This window comes from Salvelinus sp. IW2-2015, linkage group LG2 (assembly GCF_002910315.2).
Source record: "Salvelinus sp. IW2-2015 linkage group LG2, ASM291031v2, whole genome shotgun sequence".
Taxonomy (NCBI): Eukaryota; Metazoa; Chordata; class Actinopteri; order Salmoniformes; family Salmonidae; genus Salvelinus; species Salvelinus sp. IW2-2015.
In genome coordinates, this window is record NC_036839.1 from 33,596,915 (window position 1) to 33,620,574 (window position 23,660).

General features: G+C 42.8%; 1 protein-coding gene across 4 annotated transcripts; it reads right to left on the reverse strand.

Annotated features, from left to right (window-relative positions):
- Positions 1-272: 272 nt before the first annotated feature.
- LOC111978731 (2-Hydroxyacid oxidase 2-like) lies at positions 273-16,044 on the reverse strand. 4 transcript variants are annotated; one of them, XM_024008967.2, is made up of 9 exons: positions 15,937-16,044; positions 14,875-14,935; positions 3,907-4,059; positions 3,610-3,761; positions 3,209-3,492; positions 2,620-2,838; positions 2,019-2,177; positions 1,862-1,931; positions 273-1,467 (listed from the first exon to the last, which is right to left on the reverse strand). In XM_024008967.2, the coding sequence occupies exons 2-9, from the start codon at positions 14,892-14,894 to the stop codon at positions 1,412-1,414; spliced, it is 1,113 nt and encodes a 370-aa protein (XP_023864735.1). In that variant the 5' UTR covers positions 14,895-14,935; positions 15,937-16,044; the 3' UTR covers positions 273-1,411. The 4 variants fall into 4 exon arrangements, with proteins under 4 accessions (XP_023864735.1, XP_023864727.1, XP_023864743.1 ...); XM_024008959.2 differs by having other exon boundaries at positions 3,203-3,492; XM_024008975.2 differs by having other exon boundaries at positions 3,203-3,492; positions 14,845-14,935; positions 15,937-15,956.
- Between the last annotated feature and the right edge of the window lie 7,616 nt (positions 16,045-23,660).

Consider the following 23,660-nt stretch of genomic DNA (forward strand, 5'->3'; position numbering starts at 1 on the left):
CTTCATTTAACCACCATCTTTGACAGATGTATACAATGACTTGTTGCTCATCCTTTCAAACTCCAGAGACTCCTATACTATACTTCTTTAGTGTCAAATGTGGCACTACAGTGTCATAAGTTTATTTTTCTTATAATTTTTTTTTTATAATATCATGTTTCAAATAATTAGTATCTAAAGAAATGTGAGTTCAATTGTACGGGGAAACAAATAACAAACAAACACCATAACAAACACACAAACAAACTGAATGAAAGATACGAGGCATAAAGTCTTCTAAAATATGATATTTTACTCTCAATGTGGTTTTACAGTAGTTCTCACAGAAATAAGAATAAATAAAAAGGGCATCTCAATTCAAGTCAATGATGGCATAATGGGTGGACTGGCAGCCATTTTGAGTGTACCCATCCCAGGATGTAAAATCAGGAAGAATCCCTTCAATCTGTGCTATGATTTGTTGAGTCAATTCAAATGACATTATAAAAACACACTCCATTGCATGAGCCACATCAGTTAGCATCATTTTAATGAACATTCTACATTACCACGGCACTCCAGAATCAGTTGATGGAACATTCCAAAATACCATGGAAATTATTGTATCATAACACCAGGCAGCCATTGCGAGTGTACCCATGAGTTTACCAGTCAATTGCCAGGGTTAGCGCTTCCAAGTCCATTCTATTAATTCTTATTTCTATGAGTTTTCATGTCATTGTGTCTCCAGGGTTCTGAATCAAATCACACTGTTGTTCTCAGAGGATTAGGAACTGGAATGCCAAACGGCCATGTTACATCACTCTATCTACCAATCAACCACACTCCTCTCACTGCTGCATTCACAACCGTATTCCACCTCACCATCCAGAACAGTTATTACAATCAAACCAGAAGGGATCAATCATTTCACCTTCAGATCTGCTTTGACTGAGGGATCTCTGTTAGACATTGATCTAAAGGCAGACCACCTTCACAATTCACTAAACTTTAGTCACCATATCAGAGACACAATATCAGGCCTCTCTCACTCATACATGCGTTAACACTGGGCCTGCAGCCATTGAGAGTTAGGAATAGGGTAAACGGCATGATCTATATCATGTCAACATATCTCAGCTGAGTGATAACCATATTTTGCTGGTTATATCATATGGAAGCTGCTTGTATTGCAATGTCCAGTTATTTCCCCACAAGAACTCGGGCAGCCACATTGGATTCCACTATTAATGTTGAGGATGTTTTAGATTGATGTCAGATTCAGTTTAAGTTCATTATGATTCATGTGACAGGTATTGTTTTGTTGTCCCAAATTCCGGTTTAGTTCGAAGTTATACTGATTGAGAAGATAGCTCCGTTTTGCTGCGTCGTCATAGTTGTCTGGCTGATTCTGGCAACCCCTGCTGTCAAGTCACAGTTTAGAGAACTGGATGAGGTTCCTGTTGATCTCAGCCACGTTCCTGCACCCTGGGGGAGGAAAGATCAACAAAACATTAGTGTTGCATTGTTATGAGGTTGATGTAATGATAGCTAAGGGTTTTTAATCTCAGACTGGAAAAAATATAATTACAGATGTAGAATCTTAATTTGTTGCTAAGAATTTTTTTGCACAGCAGGAAATGCAAATGTGTAGTGTATTGGAGGTTTAAAAAGGCTTCTAAAGTTAGTCATTTCCACTTAGAAAATTCTGACTTGATTTCCTCCAACGAAAAATGGATCAATCCTTACAACAATGTCCATTAATTATAATCCACATAATAATTCACATTTCCTATTGCTGTAGAATTATTTTCCTGTTGTAGCAAACTGGCTCAAATGAATATCCTTCATTTATATGTAAGAAGTTTTGTTCCTCACTCACCAGACAGAGCCATTGACAGACGGAACTCATCGTTGAGGATCTGTAGTACCTCCCTTACCCCCTCCTCACCCTGAGTAAACAAACACAGGCAGCAAGACAGTCGTTACTCTCAGTATCTAAACTTAATAGGTCAATGACACACAACGTTAATAGTTACTTTATAGGCAAGGCCCCACACGGCTGGCCTCCCGATGAACACACACTTGGCTCCCAGAGCCACGGCCTTCAGCACGTCACTACCGGTGCGAATCCCCCCGTCCAGATACACCTCGATACGCCCTTGCACCGTATCCACGATCTCAGATAGGGCATCTATCTGTGTGGTAGATAGAGAGAGCAGAGGGAGGTAGAGAAGAAAAGCCTACTTAGCCATGACATAAAGGACAGTTAATTTGAGGACTCCTACTGTACAACAATGGAGGTTAAGCTCTAGGGGAAGATCTCAATTGCATACTCCTCGCGTCCTCTCTCCTAGTCTCCTAGCCTCCTTCTCAAAACCCATTGAAGAAGGTCAGAGAGGAGGAACTGGCATTTCATCCAATGGGTTTTGAGAAGGAGACAAGGAGAGAGAATGCGAGAAGTATGCAATTGAGATCTTCCCTTAGAGTTCAACCTACATTGTTGTACAGTAGGAGTCCTCAAATGAACTGTCCTTTAATATCACCATTTCATTAACTAAATATTGTTTGGCTTGCTGATTGTAGAGTGAAATAGAGGGGACATGAGGACGAGGTGGTGTAATTTGTCCCCGTTCTTACCGTGGCGGGCCCTCCGTCCAGCTGGCGTCCTCCGTGGTTGGACACGATGATGCCCTGGACGCCGTGCTCCACGGCCAGCTCAGCATCCTCCTTGGTCAGGATGCCCTTGATGATGATGGGCAGGCGGGTGAGAGACTGCAGCCAGTATACGTCCTTCCAGCTGATGGAGGGGTCCAGGGTGTTGGAAGGGATACCATACTCTTCAGAACTCGCAGCCTCCTACAGACATAAAATGCAGTACACAAACATATACAGTACAGTAACATATACAGTACAGTAACATATACACACAGAAGGACGCCTCAGGGGAAATGCATTCGTTGGATTTATTAAATCATTCAAAAGCAGCTACTGTCTCTCTGCTATGCGCACTGTGGGATAGTTTCCTGGACACAGATTAAGCCTAGTCCTGGACTAAAAAGGACTAAATGTTCAATAGAGATTCTTCATTGAAAGTGCTTCTTAGTCCAAAATTATGATGAATCTTTGTCTGAGAAATAGTCCCAATATGATTTTACGGTTAAATCATTACTGTTAAAAATATTTAATCTAGAAAAGAAAGCAAAAAATATGTTTATTTTACCATTACCTGGATGACCCCGTCAAAGTTTTTGACCTTGAGGTGCGGCGGGAGCTTGAACTGGTTGCGTATATCGTTGCGGCGCTTTCCAGTGTAGGGCACGTCGACGGTGAGGACCAAGGCTTTGTAGCCCAGGGCCTCCACACGGTGAACGATTGACTCAGACAGCTTCCTGTCCCGGTACACATAGAGCTGGAACCAGCGGTAGCCGTTAGGTGCTGCAGCCACGATCTCCTCCACAGAGCAGGTGGAGTAGGTACTGGTGATGTAACAGGTGTTCACTGCCTCCGTACCTGAGGAAAGAGAGAGAGAGATTTTGAGTTGATCACCCCTAGGATACTCAGTGACAACAAAGCTATTGATCTGCAGAGCTCAACCTCTACAGCTGTTAAACCCCTTCTAGTGCTCACCCCTGGCAGTAGCCATTTCGCCCTCGTGCCAGGCCAGGCAATGGAAGGCAGTGGGGGCGATGCCCACAGGAAAGCTGATCTCTGTGCCCTGCACCGTGGTCCTGGTGTCACTCACCGACACGTCCCGTAGAATCCGTGGTCGCAGACGGATCCTGGGACAGAGACAAATTGATTTTTTTGAGTCACATTGTTACCAGTTCTTCCTAGCACTCTAGTTTGACGTGTGGTGTTGTTGAGTGGTTTTTGTGACATAAAATTGTATATCTTGTAGTTTACAGGACAGGGAGAGGTACCTACCGTTTGTAGGCCAGCAGATTGTCGTCCCTGGTGCAGCACTCATCTGCTCCGGCTGCGTAGTAGTCCCAGGTTGCCTTGGAGAGGTGCTCTTTGGCATACTCCTCAAAGTCTGTGAGACATACCATAGCCATCTCAGCACAGCGGATCCCCTCTCTGTGGGATACAGTGGGGCAAAAAAGTATTTAGTCAGCCACCAATTGTGCAAGTTCTCCCACTTAAAAAGACGAGAGAGGCCTGTAATTTTCATCAGAGGTACACTTCAACTATGACAGACAAAATGAGAAAAAAAATCCAGAAAATCACATTGTAGGATTTTTTATGAATTTATTTGCAAATTATGGTGGAAAATAAGTATTTGGTCACCTACAACATAGCAAGATTTCTGGCTCTCAGACCTGTAACTTCTTCTTTAAGAGGCTCCTCTGTCCTCCACTCGTTACCTGTATTAATGCACCTGTTTGAACTTGTTATCAGTATAAAAGACACCTGTCCACAACCTCAAACATGCACACTCCAAACTCCACTATGACAAGACCAAAGAGCTGTCAAAGGACACCAGAAACAAAATTGTAGACCTGCACCAGGCTGGGAAGACTGAATCTGAAATAGGTAAGCAGCTGGTTTGAAGAAATCAACTGTGGGAGCAATTATTAGGAAATGGAAGACATATAAGACCACTGATAATCTCCCTCGATCTGGGGCTCCACGCAAGATCTCACCCGTGGGGTCAAAATGATCACAAGAACGGTGAGCAAAAATCCCAGAACCACACGGGGGGACCTAGTGAATGACCTGCAGAGAGCTGGGACCAAAAGTAACAACGCTACCATCAGTAACACACTACGCCGCCAGGGACTCAAATCCTGCATGCCAGACGTGTCCCCCTGGTTAAGCCAATACATGTCCAGGCCCGTCTGAAGTTTGCTAGAGAGCATTTGGATGATCAAAAGAAGATTGGGAGAATGTCATATGTCAGATGAAACCAAAATAGAACTTTTTGGTAAAAACTCAACTCGAGGACAAAGAATGCTGAGTTGGCATCCAAAGAACACCATACCTACTGTGAAGCATGGGGGTGGAAACATCATGTTTGGGCTGTTTTTCTGCAAAGGGACACAGGACGACTGATCCGTGTAAAGGACAGAATGAATGGGGCCATGTATCGTGAGATTTGGAGTGAAAAACTCCTTCCATCAGCAAGGGCATTGAAGATGAAATGTGGCTGGGTCTTTCAGCATGACAATGATCCCAAACACACGCCCGGGCACGAAGGAGTGGCTTCGTAAGAAGCATTTCAAAGGTCCTGGAGTGGCCTAGCCAGTCTCCGATCTCAACCCCATAGAAAATCTTTGGAGGTAGTTGAAAGTCCGTGTTGCCCAGCAACAGCCAAAACATCACTTGGCTCTAGAGGAGATCTGCCATGGAGGAATGGGCCAAAATACCAGCAACAGTGTGTGAAAACCTTGTGAAGACTTACAGAAAACGTTTGACCTCTGTCATTGCAAAACAAAGGGTATATAACAAAGGTATTGAGATAAACTTTTGTTATTGACCAAATACTTATTTTCCACCATAATTTGCAAATAAATTCATAAAAAATCCTACAATGTGATTTTCTGGAATTTTTTCTCTCATTTTGTCTGTCATAGTTGAAGTGTACCTATGATGAAAATTACAGGCCTCTCTCATCTTTTTAAGTGGGAGAACTTGCACAATTGGTGGCTGACTAAATACTTTTTTGCCCCACTGTATATGATCACTGTCAGGGACAGCAGATGTAAAGCAATGTCATCAATATGTCAATTACACTACCAGGTAAGCCTGTATTAAAAGCAGAACTGGAGAAATAGTTATGGCATTGATGGAGATTTAACACAGTAAAAACACTGTACTYTATTGTGAGCTGAAAGGAGTTGTAAATTGTGCAATTGAAACACATACAATAACTGCAAACAGCTTCTGGTGCATTTTTCACAAGAATACAGTGTGGAACATTTTGTGGTGTCACCAGAACCTGGCTTTCGGAGCTTTCGACCCAAATGATTTTGTCTCAACAGCGAGTCTTTTGCGCTGCTGGGATGGTGAATAAAACTAAGCTACACTGCATTACACACTGCATTGGAAATACAGCTGGGCTTGGATCTGTATGCACAGAGATGACCTCAAATAACCTAAAGTTAATTAAGGACACAATACAAAACTAGCCAACTTGTCAACACCCATGTTTTTTGTAAATATGCCTACTGGACTAGTACAATACTAAGCAATTATCACAACAGAGAAACAAATCTACACAATCAAAATGCCAGAAAACATAACAGTGCAGTCATATTATTTTTTATTTTCAAAAAAATAATTACAGCAGCCTATGAATCTCATTGTCTTCATTTGAGTAGTTTAACTATTATAGACCCCCCCAGAGGAAGTTGACATCACGGTCCGCAAACWAACGTTTAAGGTGCATGCCGCCACCTACTTTGCTGGAGTGTGCAATCAATCATGGTCTGCTTAATTCTGTACTACTAAGAAAATAACATTAAAAGACCAAATAAATCCCTACTAACTTCTACCATTTCAACAGTAACATATGTTACCCCCAATAACTATTTTGTCGTATCCACTATAACCTTCAACCTGGCATTTGTGCTTTCCACAAACCGAGTCGTGTTGATAACCTTACCAATGAAAACTATGTTCGCTATCAAAGTGTCAAAGAGACACAGCACATTCATTCCACCAATCTGTTTTACAGACTCTGCATATGATACATCATGAATGATTCTATATCTCTGAGCCTCTCTCTGCACCTGGCATCCACCAAATGCTGCACTATGTTCCCCCCCCACAATTACAACACTTGACCTTCATATTGCTTCCACATTCACCATAATCATGTTCCCCTCCACACTTGGCACATCTCTTCTTTCTTTTACACTGAACAGCTACATGACCCATTCTTTGGCATTCAAACACTGCCATGGGGATGGGACAAATTCTCTGACATTGAAACTATCTGTACTTTTCCAGGTAAAACCTTTTCAAACCTCAGCAGCTGTCACGACTCCGACCGAAGGTGACTCCCCTTCCCGTTCGGGTGGCGCTCGGCGGTCGTCGTCGCCGGCCTACTAGCTGCCACTGACTCTTTTTCCYCCYCCTCCTTATGTGTTTATTTGTTACACCTGTGTTGAGGTGATTATAATTAGTTGGGCTTTATTAGTCAGCCAGCCCGTACGTTTCTTTGTGCGGGATTGATCAGTTGTACCTTGGTATCGGGAGTAGACGAACGTATTGTTTATTTCGTTCGTAGAGTGTATTTGGACTGTTTTTTTGTCCCCCGTGTATGGGGCATTTGTTTGTACACCCAGTGTTTTCGTGGGGACATTGTTTACCGTGTGTGCATTAAAAGCACTATATTGAAYTCTCTGTTGTTCCTGCGCCTGACTTCACACCCCCGACACCCAGAGCGTTACAGTAGCACTGATAAGCTTTCACTTCTTTGACCCTCTTTTCTACAGATCAACCTTTTGGCCTCTATCMCTCTTCCTCCCTTCACATGTTTTTTAATATCATCTGTGGACATAGATATTGGGACCCCAGTGATGACTATCCTCAACCTAGCAWAAGCACAAGGGACATGGCTTTTAATCTTCTTCCAAATAAGCTTTTCCATTTGCAGAATCTTCCCTTGCCGAGCCTGGCTACCACAAAATATTAACAATGTACCTTTTCCAATGAACCGGGCTAGTTTGACTTCACCTATCTCTTTCTCTACGGCATTGGATAGGATAGGGTGTACGCCAGTATTTCAATGTAATGTCCTGTCCTAGAGAGGAAATGCAGGTTTAGGTTTCATCTCCGAAGAATGACGAAGGCTACTTATACATATTCACAAATTAGGTGTTGGAATTTTCATGTGTAGTTGATAAACATCAACAAATAGGGCACTGACAGCTGTCAGTGTAGCTAGCTAGCATGCTAACCGTATATAGCTGATTATACATATAATTGGTTATATAGTTATTTCCCATAGGGCGGCGCGCAATTGACCCAGCGCCGTCCGGGTTTGGCTGGGGTAGGCCGTCATTTTAAATAAGAATGACATGCCTAGTTAAATAAAGTTTCAATAAAAAAATCATACAAAATAAATGTCTTACTTCCCATTCTCTTTGCTGATGATACCAATTAGATTTTAYCACACAAGAATTTTGATTCACTAATTAATGAAGCCAACTCAGGCATGACCAAATTTCCTGAATGGTTTCAGATAAACTAATTATCTTTAAATGTTAAAAAAAATCTAGCTTTATTGTATTCACCAGTAAGAACAAGAAMTGTAAAAAAGAAAAAGCCAGAATCCCAATTGGTGGGACTGATATGGATCAAGTCACATCCACTAGATTACTCATAGTTCTTATTGATGAAAAGTTGTCCTGGAAAGATCATATTCAGTTGGTCTGCAGCAAAGTGATGAAATCTGTTGGTGTCATCAGGAAGATTAGTGGTTTGGTTCATCAGTCTTGCTTCCTTACTCTTTACTATAGCTTAATTGACCCATATCTCATTTACTGTTATATTGTCTGGGCCAGTAAATATGCCTCCTACATACAAAAATTACTCATCATACAAAATACAATTGCAAGACTAGCCACCTCCTCTAATTACCTGGCTCTATCTGCACCTTTGTTTAAGAAACTCAAAATATTGCCTATATACGACATCAATGTACGCCAATTATGCATTTTCGTCTACAAATACTCATGCCTCAAAAATAGTTTACCTAAACCCTTCCATGGATTCTTCAAGGTTCATTTTGAAATCCATCTATATAACACAAGCCGCTGCGATAACCTTCACCTTCCCCTCTGTCGCACCTCACATAGTCAATTCTCTATCAGATACAGAGGTACCATACTCTGGAATTCTTATCTTCACATTGCCAGAATTCCCTCAATAACGAAGACTGGGGGTCAGCCTGATGAACCAAACTACTCAGTAATCTCCTCCATATAGCCCAACTCTCACACACTCACACCACCACACACACACATTTCAACAAAACACATAYTGTTTATTATTTTTTGTGATTGCTGATCGGTTTATTTGTACATTTATGATTGGTGGGTTTTGTTATCTGTTTTATCTTTGTACTTMTGTATTGTATATTGTTTTGTGGTTTTTATTTAAGCCTTTGGGCTTCCAAACCCACCCGCACACCGTTTTTTATTTATTTGTTTTTTATCTGTATTGTTGTTTATCACTTATTTTCTTTGGTGCAAATAAATTAAATCTAAACCTARCTAGCTAGCTATCTTGCTAATCTTATCTAGCTAGCGAATGCTATCTGTTGTCGCTGTGTTTTGTTTTACTACTCCATATTCAAAGGATTAGCCAGCTGGCTCTATGACTGGTTCTGGAGCTGGATTTGTCATGGGGAAAACTTCCCACAGATGGAAACCACTGGTCTATCTTTGTCTTTGCCATCTATTGCTATTTTAAGTTTTGGCATCCTCCATAAATTGCAGCCGTGAATCTGTCATTGAAAGAGTTAAAAAGAATAAGATGAAACTCTGGGCATATTGATAACTATTGAAAGATACGTGTTTTCTACATTGTAATGGACATGGTGCAACCTTTKGTAGGTAGGCTGCAGTAAAGCATTTTATACTTTAGTAGACACTTTTATCCAGAGCAACTTATAATAGTGAGTGCATACGTCTTCGTACTGGTCCCTGTGGGAATCGAACCCACACCCCTGGCGTTGCAAGCACCATGTTCTACTAACTGAGCAACACAGGACCAAGCAAGCCCGTGCTCATGGTTCATACAGGGGAAGTTAAATTATAGACTACAATGACTTTGCTCATGATCATGCACGCCGCAAATGACATGTTCAGTAATTACAGTGCTTTCAGAAAGTATTCACACCCCTTGACTTTTTCTACATTTTGATGTGTTACAACAGCCTGAATTTAAAATAGATTCCATTTAGATTTTTTGGTCACTGGCTTACACACAATATCCCATAATGTCAAAGTGGAATTATGTTTTTCAAAAAGTTTACAAATAAATTAAAAATGAAAAGCTGAAATGTCTTGAGTCAGTAAGTATTCAACCCTATTGTTATGGGAAATCTAATTAAGTTCAGCAGTAAAAATGTGCTTAACAAGTCACATAATAAGTTGCATGGACTCACTCCGTGTGCAATAATAGTGTTTAACATGATTTTTKAATGACTACCTCATCTCTGTACCCCACACATACAATTATATGTAAGGTCCCTCAGTCAAGCAGTGAATTTCAAACRCAGATTCAACCACAAAGACCAGAGAGGTTTTCCAATGCCTCGCAAGAAGGGCATGTATTGGTAGATGGGTAAAAAAAGCAGACATTGAATATCCCTTTGAGCAAGGTGAAGTTATTCATTACACTTTGGATGGAATATCAATAGATCCAGTCGCTACAAAGATACAGGCGTCCTTCCTAACTCAGTTGCCGGAGAGGAAGAAAACCGATCAGGGATTTTCCATGAGGCCAATGTAGACTTTAAAACAGTTATGTCAGGACCCGGTGCGAGAAACAGTCACTAATAATCGTCAGAACCCAGAAGATGAGGCAGACACAGCAGTACTAGAGATGGTGGTTTAATTAAAGAACAAAATCTTCAGGCAAAGAAACTAAATCCACAATGTCCAAAAATAAAGCCAAGAGGCACAAAATGGAAATCTCCAAAATACAAAAGAAACTCCAAAGTGGTAAAAAACAGCAGGGAAAAACACCTCAAAAGACTACTCAAATAATACACAAGAACTAAACCAGAGAACCTCTGGAAAATCCAACAAGAGAAATATCTGTATAAAACAAGGCTTGGGCTGGGGCTGGGTGTAACTTACAAACACTGAGCAAGGAACTGAGGAACACACAGGGTTTAAATACTAACAAGGGAATGACCTACAGGTGCAAACAATAATTAGAGCAAGAAAAACAAAAGGTACAAAAAAGGTGCAATGGGGACATCTAGTGACCAAAACCCGAACAGTCTTGGCCAAAACCTGACCAGTTACAGAGTTTAGTAGCTGTGATAGGAGAAAACTGAGGATGGATCAACAACATTTGAGTTACTCTACAATACTAATCTAATTGACAGAGTGAAAAGAAGGAAGCCTGTACATAATACAAATATTCCAAACATGCAYCCTGTTTGCAACAAGGCACTAAAGTAATGCTGCAAAAAATGTGGCAAAGCAATACATTTTTGTCCTGAATACAAAGTGTTATGTTTGGGGCACACTCCATATTTTCACGCATAGTGGTGGCTTCATCATGTTATGGGTATGCTTGACATTGTTAAAGACTGGGGAGTTTTTCAGGATAAAAAAGAAATGGAATGTAGCTAAGCACAGGCAAAAKCCTAGAGGAAAACCTGATTCAGTCTGCTTTCTACCAGAGACTGGAATATTAATTCACCTTTCAGYAGGACAATACCCTAAAACACAAGGCAAAATCTACACTGGAGTTGCTTACCAAGAAGACAGTGAATGTTCCTGAGTGKCCGAGTTACAGTTTTGACTTAAATCTGATTGAAAATTTATGGCAAGACTTGAAAATGGTTGTCTAGCAATGATCAACAACCAATTTGAAGAATTCTGAAAAGAATAATGGGCAAATRTTGTACAATCCAGGTGTGCAAAGCTCTTAGAGACTTACCCAGAAAGGATCACAGCTGTAATCRCTGCCAAAGGTGAATCTAACATGTGTTGACTCAGGGGTGTGAATACTTATGGAAATTAGATATTTCTGTATTTTATTTTAAATACATTTGCAAAAATGTCTAAARACATGTTTTCACTTTGTCATTATGGGCTATTGTGTGTTTTATTTAAATCAATTTTTAATTCAGGCTGTAACACAACAAATAGAATGATTCAAGGGGTATGACTACTTTCTGAAGGCACTATATACTGTAAGTTCCTTGAATTTTCTTTCAAGGGTGCCATTTCACCCTTTACACAMTTGTCGTTTCTACCTGTTACACCAATCAAAGCAGGGTAGCGAATAGTGAAGCAAAACTTTGGTGGTCAAAACCATTCATCTTGGGGTGACGGCGGGATCATTTCACCCAATTATACCATTTATAAAATGTTCCTATATATATACACTGAACAAAAATATAAACGCAACATTTAAAGTGTTGGTCCCATGTTTCATGAGCTGAAATAAAAGATCCACGAAATGTTCCATACGCACGAAATCTTTTTCTCAAAAATATTGTGCACAAATTTGTTAACATCCCTGTTAGTGTTTCTCCTTTGCCAAGATAATCCATCCACCTGACAGGTGTGGCATATCAAGAAACTGATTAAACAGCATGATCATTACCTTGTGCTGGGGACAGTATAAGGCCACACTGAAATGTTCAGYTTTGTCACACAACACAATGCCACAGATGCCTCAAGTTTTGAGGGAGCGTGCAATTGGTATGCTGACTGYAGRAATGTCCCCCAGAGCTGTTGCCAGAGAATTTAATGTTAATTTCCCTAACATAAGCGGCCTCCATCGTCGTTTTAGAGAATTTGACAGTATGTACAACCGGCCTCACATCCACAGACCACTTGTATGGCATCATGTGGGCGAGCGGTTTGCTGATGTCAACATTATGAACAGAGTGCCCCATGGTGGCGGTGGGATTATGGTATGGKCARGCATAAGCTACAGACAACGAACATGATTGCATTTTATTGATAGCAATTTGAATGCACAGAGATACCGTGACGAGATCCTGAGGCCCATTGTCATTCCATTCATCCACCGCCATCACCTCATGTTTCAGCATGATAATGCACGGCCCCATGTCGCAAGGATCTGTGCACAATTCCTGGAACCTTAAAATGTCCCAGTTCTTCCATGGCCTGCTTACAAATGTCACCCACTAAGCATGTTTGGGATGTTCTGGATCAGACTATTCTCAATTTAATCTTGTCTTTACTAATACGTACAATTAGTTTAAATTTAGAATGACCCATTATCAAATGGTCAGGAACAGGGGCAGAGAAAAAATACATGTCATCTGTATGCACTGGAATAGAGAATGGATGCTTTCCCGTCTTTCCCGTCGATGCTTTCCCGCTTTCCCGTCGTCCGTTTTTCAATGATGCCTGGTAGGCTACTTCGGTTTTATAGCAGATCATGTGCTTAATATGAGCAAGCTGACAAATAAATATGAGAACACTTATTTAAATCCAAGCATCAACTACTGGTTATATTCCGCCMAAACTGTATACCATGGGCTCTCCAACCTTGTTCCTGCATCTACCCAGTGCTTAATTTGGGAAACCAAGTCAAATCTGTTTCGTTGTGTTAGGCTTGAAAACAACATTCACAATTACCATGTTTTCCACTCAGTTTCAACCTGYTGTTGAACTTCTTTCTTCAAATTGGTCATCACAGTAAGGTGAGTTTTAAAAGTGTGATACTGTTTTGATGACAAGTGATTGATGTGACTTTTGATTGCATTTGCATTGACATCAGAGTGGTTAGAGGGACAATAGAGTGCTGAGTACCAGGCCATTAGGACCTGATGGTAGTTAGTAAGTTGGGTACGTACTACCAATGGATGTCCAGAGTGCATAACAGGAGATTACTGTGACTCAATGGTCACATGGAATTTTACTGCGGTCTCATGACTGTGGTGTTGACTCATGACTGTGGTGTTGCGGTAATACTGTGACTAGAACAGCCCTAGTGCAAAAACACAAGTTTACACCCACTATTTTAATTTGCTCCATGGCTCAGGCGGCCAAGTGGACACAAGGCTGTTTGGCTCATCTCAGTCATGAAGAGGAACTTTGCAGCTGTTTCTGACTAATAAACAACGCCATGCTGGTGGATGGTAACATTCAAATAAAACTCAGCCCTGAAACTAAATGTAGGCTGAAAAGAATTTGGATGTAATAGCATAAGAAAAAATACTGCATTCACATGGATTTGCAGGAAGTGGGCAGGTCGGATTTGTCACTCAAAGCGAAAAAATATCATACTTTGACTAAAACGATGACTCATTGATTTAAATCGTTGTGCAACAGCATGGGTAAGTTCTGGCCATCCTCTTTCAGTGAGAAAAAGTGGATTTAGACTGGTCTGGACATTTAACAGGCAGTATACATWWAAAAAAAWAAATGTATTCATCTAGTCATTGTCATTTCATGAAATGTCAATCTGCGAAAAAAATGAAAAAAAATGAAAAAAACTCACATCAATAGAGGTGCTCATGTGAGCAAAGCAGCTGACATGCAACACACACAGCAACGTGTCAAATTACATTATGAAGGGTCTACTAATATCATTCTGATACAACTAATCACTCTAGACCTCAGTGACATAGACACACACAAATCCATTCGGAAATGTCTGGTTAACAGAGCAATGCAGCTCAGAGTTAGATCTATTCTAATTGTGTGATTGTGTGCTTTTGTGTGAGTTAAATAAAACTATCATAGAGATTAACACTGGCAGTGAGTGTGACCCCGCTGTGACCTTTGGAGTTATTGTGCTTACAGAGGCTGGAATTGTGCTGATGGCACAGCAAGCCATAGAGAAGGGAGGGGGGTCGCACATTACATACTACAGCACAGATGGGGACATACATACTAGGCCTACACATAAAACACACAGAATGTGGCAAGCCGCACTATGGTCAGTAACACACAGCACTACAGTACATGTATAGCAGGGTGGTCAGTGACCTAGACCTAGAGTACATTGCACACAATAACTTGAACGACTACTGTAGTCTACATACCAAATTATCACAGGGTTGTTAGTGACTCCTCAACTGACATAGGTTTATCTTTGAGTTTGCCTGACAGAGATTTTTATTGTGCAATTTTATCTGAGTTTACTGTATGTGACTGTATCTGACAGTCGCTGAGTTCACCTGCTGACCTGAGTAGCCATCCATGGAGAACCACTCACCGATTACAGCTGGTGCTCATTGTCTCTGAATGAACTTCAATACTCCTGGCAGAGTCATAACCTGGAAGAAAATTAAGATACAAATGACTGTACATCTCCCATGCTGTGATTGACAACAATGTGATCTATGAACACCTGAGGGCAGTGCAATACAGAATAAAGGGATTATAAACAGAGCTGTTCAATCTCTACCTGTATAATATGCCAGGCTATCACACATTCAACGAGAGAACATGACATATACAATACCTACTGTTCAGCAACAGTATACTGTATACTGAGCTGCCATTCAAATGAAAATGGCTGTTGACATAATACTGTATCTCAAATGCATAGCAGCCTACTGTAAAATGATTTATGTTGAATTTTGAGGCCTTCATTAAAAACCTTTAGATGAGGTGACATCAAAAACCTTTAAATTAGTTGATTAAACAATGATCATACTATTTCCCATCAATTATGTCTTCTATAGAAYTTGCAAGATAGACTTGTAGGTAGGGTTCAGATCCGATCAGTTCTAAAGTGTTTCTCCACAAATATCAGTCAAGTTCCATGAACATGATGTTAAAGGAATGTTAACCTGTGTCCTATAGATTGTGAATGATAAATTACCTCCCTCTCTACACCTGTCAATGTTGGTCATTTAGGCGCTCTCAATGGGAGTTCAAAGCACATTGTTATGGTACATTTCTAGAAGACCAGCTGTGTGTATTATAATAAACGTCTATGGAAAATAGCATACATATAACAGAAAATAAAATGACCTTTTGAAAAAAAAATCAAGGTTTGGTTTACTGTAGATCACATCACATGTAAATGATTATGACTTCAGATGTTTTGATATTTATCAAAGAAAGCAGCTACATATCAGTTTCCAAAGAATCAGGCAGTGATGGTGGTACTGAGCAATGTACATCTTGTACATTTTGTTTACAGTGTCTTCTCCTCTCTCCCTCTCTTTCTCTCCCTCTCTCTACTATGTTAATAGATGTAGTCCTACAGTAGCTGATGTAAAAAGGCCCTGGGGGCAACCACACAGGAGGAAAATGTGAGGTGTCTTACCTTGTCCTTTAACCTGTCCTAGTTTGCTCTCGTAGCCTGTCACCTCTCATATGACACAAGTGTGCAGGGCAGGACAGTGTCAGGGGMAGGGCAACTCTAGCTCCACTCACTCCAATTGGGAGAATTCCTTTGATACCGCCCACCACTCATTCACACACACTGGCTCAATACTAACCTCCCCTGTCAGCAGTATGGGGCCCCTGTTCTCTCTTTGTACATGCCTGATAAAGGGGGGCAGATAGGATAGCATAGCAACCCTTCTCTTCAATTGTATTGATGGGTGTATGGATGGATGGGTGGGTGACTGAATGAGTGAGTGAGAGTGAGTGGGTGAGTGACCGACAGTCACATTACTTACGAGACAGTGTCCGTGTGCATTCATGTGTATCCTGTCCTCCTGGTTACAGTTGAATGACTACCGCTTTTTGGATTCTTGATTCATTATTGTCTTAATCTTTTCATGTGCACAGTACCCCATTGACTGTAAATCATTAGTGTCAAAGTCCTCTGGAAATGTCCTACAAAGTAGGCTGTATACCCACACTACACATCTTTTCACTACATAGAAAGGAGGATGGAGTAGAGAGAAAGAGAGCGAGAGAGAAACAGAGATTGATTGACACAGAGAGAGAGTGAGAAAATAAGAGTGAATTCAATAAATGTCACAGCGTCTGAACTTGCCACGAACGTAACAAAACTCCCCGAAATGTTGTTCMAGCATTCTAAAACAGCAGTGGGTGTAGTGGTGCTACATTAGATTTTGTCTCTCTATTTCATTACTACCTTGGAATTCGGTTCATTCTTAGTCAATTTTACCGCTGCAGTAACAGAGCCAGGTCTCTTAAAACAGCTCTTTGCTGAGTGTTTTATTTTGTTTTAATTGGAAGACTGTGAAGGTGCAGGCCAGGGGCTGGGGGTTGAGACTGGGGTTGGGACTCTAAAGCTTTGGCCAAGTCTCACACGTTGGCGGCCCCTCTGAGGGCCATGGGGAGGTGGCTCTGTTACCTGCTCTAAGTGAAGTGTAAATTGTGTTATTCCACAGCTGGCTCTGATGCCTATCACTGCGTCTATCTCGCTCCCAACTCCTCAGACGCGTTAGGAGAGGAGGGGAGAAAACTTCTTCCACATGCTGTCTCTCCCTCAGGCTATTGCTCGGCTAGCCCAGAACATGTTTGTTGAATTGTTAAGGTGTTCTCCTGCCCTGACAAGCATCCTCAACTCTTTCTATAAACTCTTTCTATACCTCTGTCGAAGTTGCCCTCTTTTTCTCAGTCTGAGAAAAAAATTAATTACTTTGTAGGTTTGTAGTGTCAGGTGTTTGGGTCTCATTGTTTCATTCCACCTTGCATTGAGKCCATAAAGCTGGCTGTTGRTCACAGTTCTTAGATCAGGGGAAAGCAGTATGTGACCAGGGACTAGGGGTCAAATGTGTGGCAGATTTCCCACCCAACAGATTGCGTTGTGAACTGTACATGCAGTTGACTAAATTGTGAGGCTAAAAATTGGGAACGAAAGACGGTCAGATTTTAGGCCAATAAAAGTTCTTACATTTTTACTCTGATAAAAAAATAAAAAAATATTGGAGACCTGTTCTAAGAATGCAGCAATCAAAATAAACACATTATACAGAAATCCACAATGCAGTGACAGCAGGTGTAAGCCCCATCTGTTACACAGGCACAGATATACAGTAGTTGTTTCTCTGCTTCTCTACTGTAGAGTGAACAGTAGAGTGAAAAAGCCCTAAAGTGAACACATGAGTTGCTGTAAATGTCATGTACTGGATGAATGATGGATGTCTCCAGTGTTTAATGCCTGGGAGAGACAGGGAGCATAACTCACAGTTTAACTGACAATGAGCCGTCATGATTCATCTATACTCTGTATTCTCACTCCTCTCATCTACAGTAACTGCATGGGAGACTTTCCAGCCAGCACATTTGGTTCCTTGGAAGCTGTGGGAATGTACGTTTTTGGTTTCCAATTGGTTCCGGGAACAAAGCCATACGTTTCCTGACTGGTAAAACTGATAGTTTTAACGTTCTGAGAAAAGAAGTGAAAATTGAACATTAATCTATTACTTGCAGGGAGGTTCTGAGAATGTTTTACTATGGTTTCTGAAAGTTTTCCAGGGAGGTTTAATTAACACTATTTGGAGTTTTGTTAAATAACTTTCGCTGAATGTTTCAATTAGAGTTTTCATAACACTGCTAGCTTATTTTGGGTATACTTTATTGAACTCCAAGGACACATGACAACTCACATGAAACAGGACACATTCAATTAATTTCCTTAGGCATTAATTATGCAAACTAGGGCTGACCCCAATTAGTCTACTGGTCAATTGTTTGGTTGTTAGGCTGTTGTTYGATTGTTTTAGTCGAGCAGTAATAAATATATACTGTATATATTTGCGCCCATCTCAGTGAACTAATCCATTGTGGAGGCCTAGACTAAATGCCAATTTATGCTTGATCCGAAAATGTGGTCGGAGGCTCCATATGGAGGGTGTGATGCGATTGCAGAGCCTCCAGAGGCATGCAGAGGCCAAATCAAGTTCCGTACGGCTTCGCCATGCGCCTCGGTTGACGGTAGAAAACACAAACTCACTTATTTGACAACAGCTCAGCACTGCTCCGCGAAGCGCAAGAAGTATGAATGCCCTGACTTCTGCTGAGGCCATATCACCGTAAATGCTGCACGGCCAATGCAGACGTCGGATTGACCATGCGTCCAGATGCACAATGCCGTCAGTAGAGGATGCCTGGTCATTCTTTAAAAGTGCCTTCCTCACCATCTTAAATAAGTATGCCCCTTTCAAAAAATGTAGAACCAGGAACAGATATAGCCTTTGGTTCTCTCCAGACCTGACTGCCCTTGACCAGCACAAAAACATCMTGTGGYGTTCTGCATTAGCATCGAATAGCCCCCGTGATATGCAASTTTTCAGGGAAGTTAGGAAAAAATATACACAGGCAGTTAGGAAAGCTAAGGTTAGYTTTTTCAAGAAGAAATTTGCATCCTGTAGCACAAATTCAAAAAAGTTCTGGGACACTGTAAAGTCCATRGAGAATAAGAGCACCTCCTCCCAGCTGCCCACTGCACTGAGGCTAGGAAACACTGTCACCACTGATAAATCCACTATAATTGAGAATTTCAATAAGCATTTTTCTACGGCTGGCCATGCTTTCCGGCTGGCCATGCCTACCCCTACCCCGGTCAACAGCCGTGCACTCCGCACAGCAACTCGCCCAAGCCTCCCCCATTTCTCCTTCACCCAAATCCAGATAGTTGATGCTCTGAAAGAGCTGCAAAATCTGGGCCCCTACAAATCAGCCGGGCTAGACAATCTGGACCCTCTCTTTTTAAAATGATCTGACGAAATTGTTGCAACCCCAATTACTAGCCTGTTCAACCTCTCTTTCGTATCGTCTGAGATTCCCAARGATTGGAAAGCTGCCGCGGTCATCCCCCTCCTCAAAGGGGGAGACACTCTAGACCCTAACTGCTACAGACCTATATCTATCCTACCCTGCCTTTCTAAGGTCTTTGAAAGCCAAGTTAACAAACAGATCCCCGACCATTTTGAATCCCCCGTACCTTCTCCGCTATGCAATCTGGTTTCCGAGCTGGTCATGGGTGCACCTCAGCCACGCTCAAGGTCCTAAACGATATCATAACCGCCATCGATAAGAGACATTACTGTGCAGCCGTATTCATCGACCTGGCCAAGGCTTTCGACTCTGTCAATCACCACATTCTTGTTGGCAGACTCAATAGCCTTGGTTTCTCAAATGACTGCCTCACCTGGTTCATCAACTACTTCTATGATAGAGTTCAGTGTGTCAAATCAGAGGGCCTGTTGTCCGGACCTCTGGCAGTCTCTATGGGGATGCCACAGGGTTCAATTCTTGGGCCGACTCTCTTCTCTGTATACATCAACGATGTCGCTCTTGCTGCTGGTGATTCTCTGATCCACCTCTACGCAGACGACACCATTCTGTATACTTCTGGCCCTTATTTGGACACTGTGTTAACTAACCTCCAGACGAGCTTCAATGCCATATAACTCTCCTTCCGTGGCCTCCAACTGCTCTTAAATGCAAGTAGAACTAAATGCATGCTCTTCAACCGATCTCTGCCCGCACCTACCCCCCTGTCCAGCATCCCTACTCTGGACAGTTCTGACTTAGAATATGTGGACAACTACAAATACCTAGGTGTCTGGTTAGAATGTAAACTCTCCTTCCAGACTCACATTAAGCATCTGTAATGGATTTCCTCTTCGTCTGAAGAGGAGTAGCAAGAATGTGCAGCGTCGTAAGTGTCCATAATGAGATATTTAATAAATCAACAGAACACTTAWCAAAAGTACAAACAAACAACCGAAACAGTCCTGTATGGTACAGACACAGACACAGGAAACATAAAAAGCAATCTACGGTCAGGGCGTGACAGTACCCCCCCCCCCAAAGGTGCAGACTCCGGCCGCAAAACCTGAACCAATAGGGGAGGGTCTGGGTGGGCATTTCACCGCGGTGGCGGCTCTGGTGCGGGACGTGGAACCCGCTCCACCTTAGTCTTGGCCCACTTAGGTGGCGCTTCTGGAGCGGGGACCCTTACCGCCGACCCCGGACCGGGGACCCTCGCAGCGGGCAGGAGGGAGACTCTGGCTGCTCCGGACAGGAGGGAGACTCTGGCTGCTCCGGACAGGAGGGAGACTCTGGCTGCTCCGGACAGGAGGGAGACTCTGGCTGCTCCGGACAGGAGGGCGACGCTGGAGGTTCCGGACAGGAGGGCGACGCTGGAGGCTCCGGACTAGAGGGCGTCGCTGGAGGTTCCGGACTAGAGGGCGTTGCTGGAGGCTCCGGTCTAGAATGCGTTGCTGTAGGCTCCGGACTGACGTCCTTCGTTGGAGGCCTCATGCCATGGATCCTCACCGGAGGCTTCATGCCATGGATCCTCACCGGAGGCTTCGTGCCATGGATCCTCACAGGAGGCTTCGTGCCATGGATCATCACTTCGTGCCATGGATCATCACTGGAGGCTTCGTGCATGGATCATCACTGAAGGCTTCGTCATGGATCATCACTGGAGGCTTCGTGCCATGGATCATCACTGGAGGCTTCGTGCCATGGATCATCACTGGAGGCTTCGTGCCATGGATCATCAATGGAGGCTTCTTGCCATGGATTATCACTGGATTGGAGAGACACACAGAAAGCCTGGCTCTGGGAGAAGGCACAGGACTCACCAGGCTGGGGAGACATGCAGGAGGGTTAGTGCTTAGCACAGACACAGAACTCACCAGGCTGGGGAGACATGCAGGAGGCCTTGTCCTTGGCCGAGGCACCGGATGCACTGGACCGTGGAGGCGCACTGGCGGTCTCGAGCACAGAGCTAGCACCACTCGTCCTGGCTGGATTCCCCCTGTAGCCCGGCAAGTGCGGGGAGTTGGAACAGGCCGCACTGGGCTGTGCTGGCGAACTGGAGACACCGTGCGTAGGGCTGTGCAGTATACCCCGGGCCGAGGAGACGCACTGGAGACCAGATGCGCTGAGCCGGCATCATCCCTCCTGGCTCGATGCCCACTCTAGCCCGGCCGATTCGAGGAGCTGTGATGTAGCGCACCGGGCTATGCGTGCGCACTGGGGACATYGTGYGCTGGGGACATCGTCCCCCGCATAACACGGTGCCTGCCCAGTCACTCTCTCGCCACGGTAAGCACGGGGAGTTGACTCAGGTCTCCTACCTGAGTCCACCAATCTACCCGTGTGCCCCCCCCCCCCAAAAAAAAATTCTGGGGCTGCCTCTCGCGCCCGTTACCTCGCGCCAATTCCTCGTAGTGGCGCCGCTCCGCTCTAGCTGCCTCCAGCTCCTCTTTCGGACGGCGATACTCCCCCGGCTGTGCCCAGGGTCCTTTGCCGTCCAAAATTTCCTCACCATGTCCAGGAGTCCAGAACCCTCTGCTCCTGGTTACCACACTGCTTGGTCCTTTTCTGGTGGGTGGTTCTGTAACGGATTTCCTCTTCGTCTGAAGAGGAGTAGCAAGGATCGGACCAATGTGCAGCGTGGTAAGTGTCCATAATGAGATATTTAATAAATCAACAGAACACTTAACAAAAGTACAAACAAACAACCGAAACAGTCCCGTATGGTACAGACACAGACACAGGAAACATACAAAGCAATCTACGGTCAGGGCGTGACAGCATCTCCAATCCAAAATTAAATCTACAATTGACTTCCTATTTCGCAACAAAGCATCCTTCACTCATGCTGCCAAACACACCCTCGTAAAACTGACTATCCTGCCGATCCTTGACTTCGGCGATGTAATTTACAAAATAGTCTCCAACACTCTACTCAGCAAATTGATTGCAGTCTATCACAGTGCCATCCGTTTTGTCACCAAAGCCCCATATACTACCCACCACTGCGACCTGTACGCTCTCGTTGGCTGGCCCTCGCTTCATACTCGTCGCCAAACCCACTGGCTCCAGGTCATCTACAAGTCTCTGCTAGGTAAAGCCCCGCCTTATCTCAGCTCACTGGTCACCATAGCAGCACCCACCCGTAGCACGCGCTCCAGCAGGTATTTCTCACTGTTCACCCCCAATGCCAGTTCCTCTTTTGGCCGCCTTTCCTTCCAGTTCTCTGGTGCCAATGACTGGAACCAAAATCACTGAAGCTGGAGACTCATATCTCCCTCAYTAGCTTTAAGCACCAGCTGTCAGAACAGCTCACAGATCACTGCACCTGTACATAGCCCATCTGTAAACAGCCCATCCAACTACCTCATCCCCATACTGTATTTATTTATTTATCTTTCTCCTTTGAACCATAGTATCTTTACTTGCACATTMATCTTCTGCACATCTACCATTCCAGTGTTTAATCCAGTGTTTAATTGCTAAATTGTAATTACTTCGCCACCATGGCCTATTTATTGCCTTACCTCCCTTATCTTACCACATTTGCACAATAGATTTTTCTTTTTTCTACTGTATTATTGACTGTATGTTTGTTTATTCCACGTGTAACTCTGTGTTGTTGTATGTGTCGAACTGCTGTGCTTTATCTTGGCCATGTCGCAGTTGTAAATGAGAACTTGTTTTCAACTAGCCTACCTGGTTAAATAAAGGTGAAATTAAACAAATAAAAATAAATAAAAATGCACTTCTCTCTCCAGAATGCGCTCTCTCCCGCCAATTTGTGCACATTCGTTGTTTCATAACATCATTGTGTGAATTGTTTGTATTTGATTGTTAGTGTATATCAATTCCCCTTTACATATATCACCAGTAGTACATTTACTGTTAATTCCTGTCATTTCTCATCTACAAAGTTTGTTACTTTGTTAATGGGAATTTCTGTTAATGCACTCAATATTATTATTCCAGTCTTTCTGTTATCATTGTCAGAGTGGACACATTGTTTGCAGAGCGTAAAACATATTCTACACTTGTGAGAAAGAATTGATTTATTTAATTCCATTTACGGGTTTTGTCAATTTATTAATTATCTTTTGTTTGCAGCGCTCCTGTCAATGTCGAGTTAGGACGCACATGCATAGAAGTAGGCCCATAGGCTAAACATAGGCATATAAATGTGTACATTTGGGGATCTGATAGTATTTCTGATCGGCTTAACGCACCACGACTAATGACCTGTGTAGCTTCTCAAAGTAATGTTTTCTTCACCTCAAACAGCAAGCAAACAAA

Bases quoted from the DNA above. Each gene is read 5' to 3' on its own strand.
- LOC111978731 (XM_024008959.2), bottom strand. From the start codon at position 14,894: ATGAGCACCAGCTGTAATCG. The intron at 4,060-14,874 runs GTGAGTGGTTCT...TGTATCCCACAG, and splicing joins ATGAGCACCAGCTGTAATCG to AGAGGGGATCCGCTGTGCTG. The intron at 3,762-3,906 runs GTAGGTACCTCT...TCTCTGTCCCAG, and splicing joins AATCTGCTGGCCTACAAACG to GATCCGTCTGCGACCACGGA.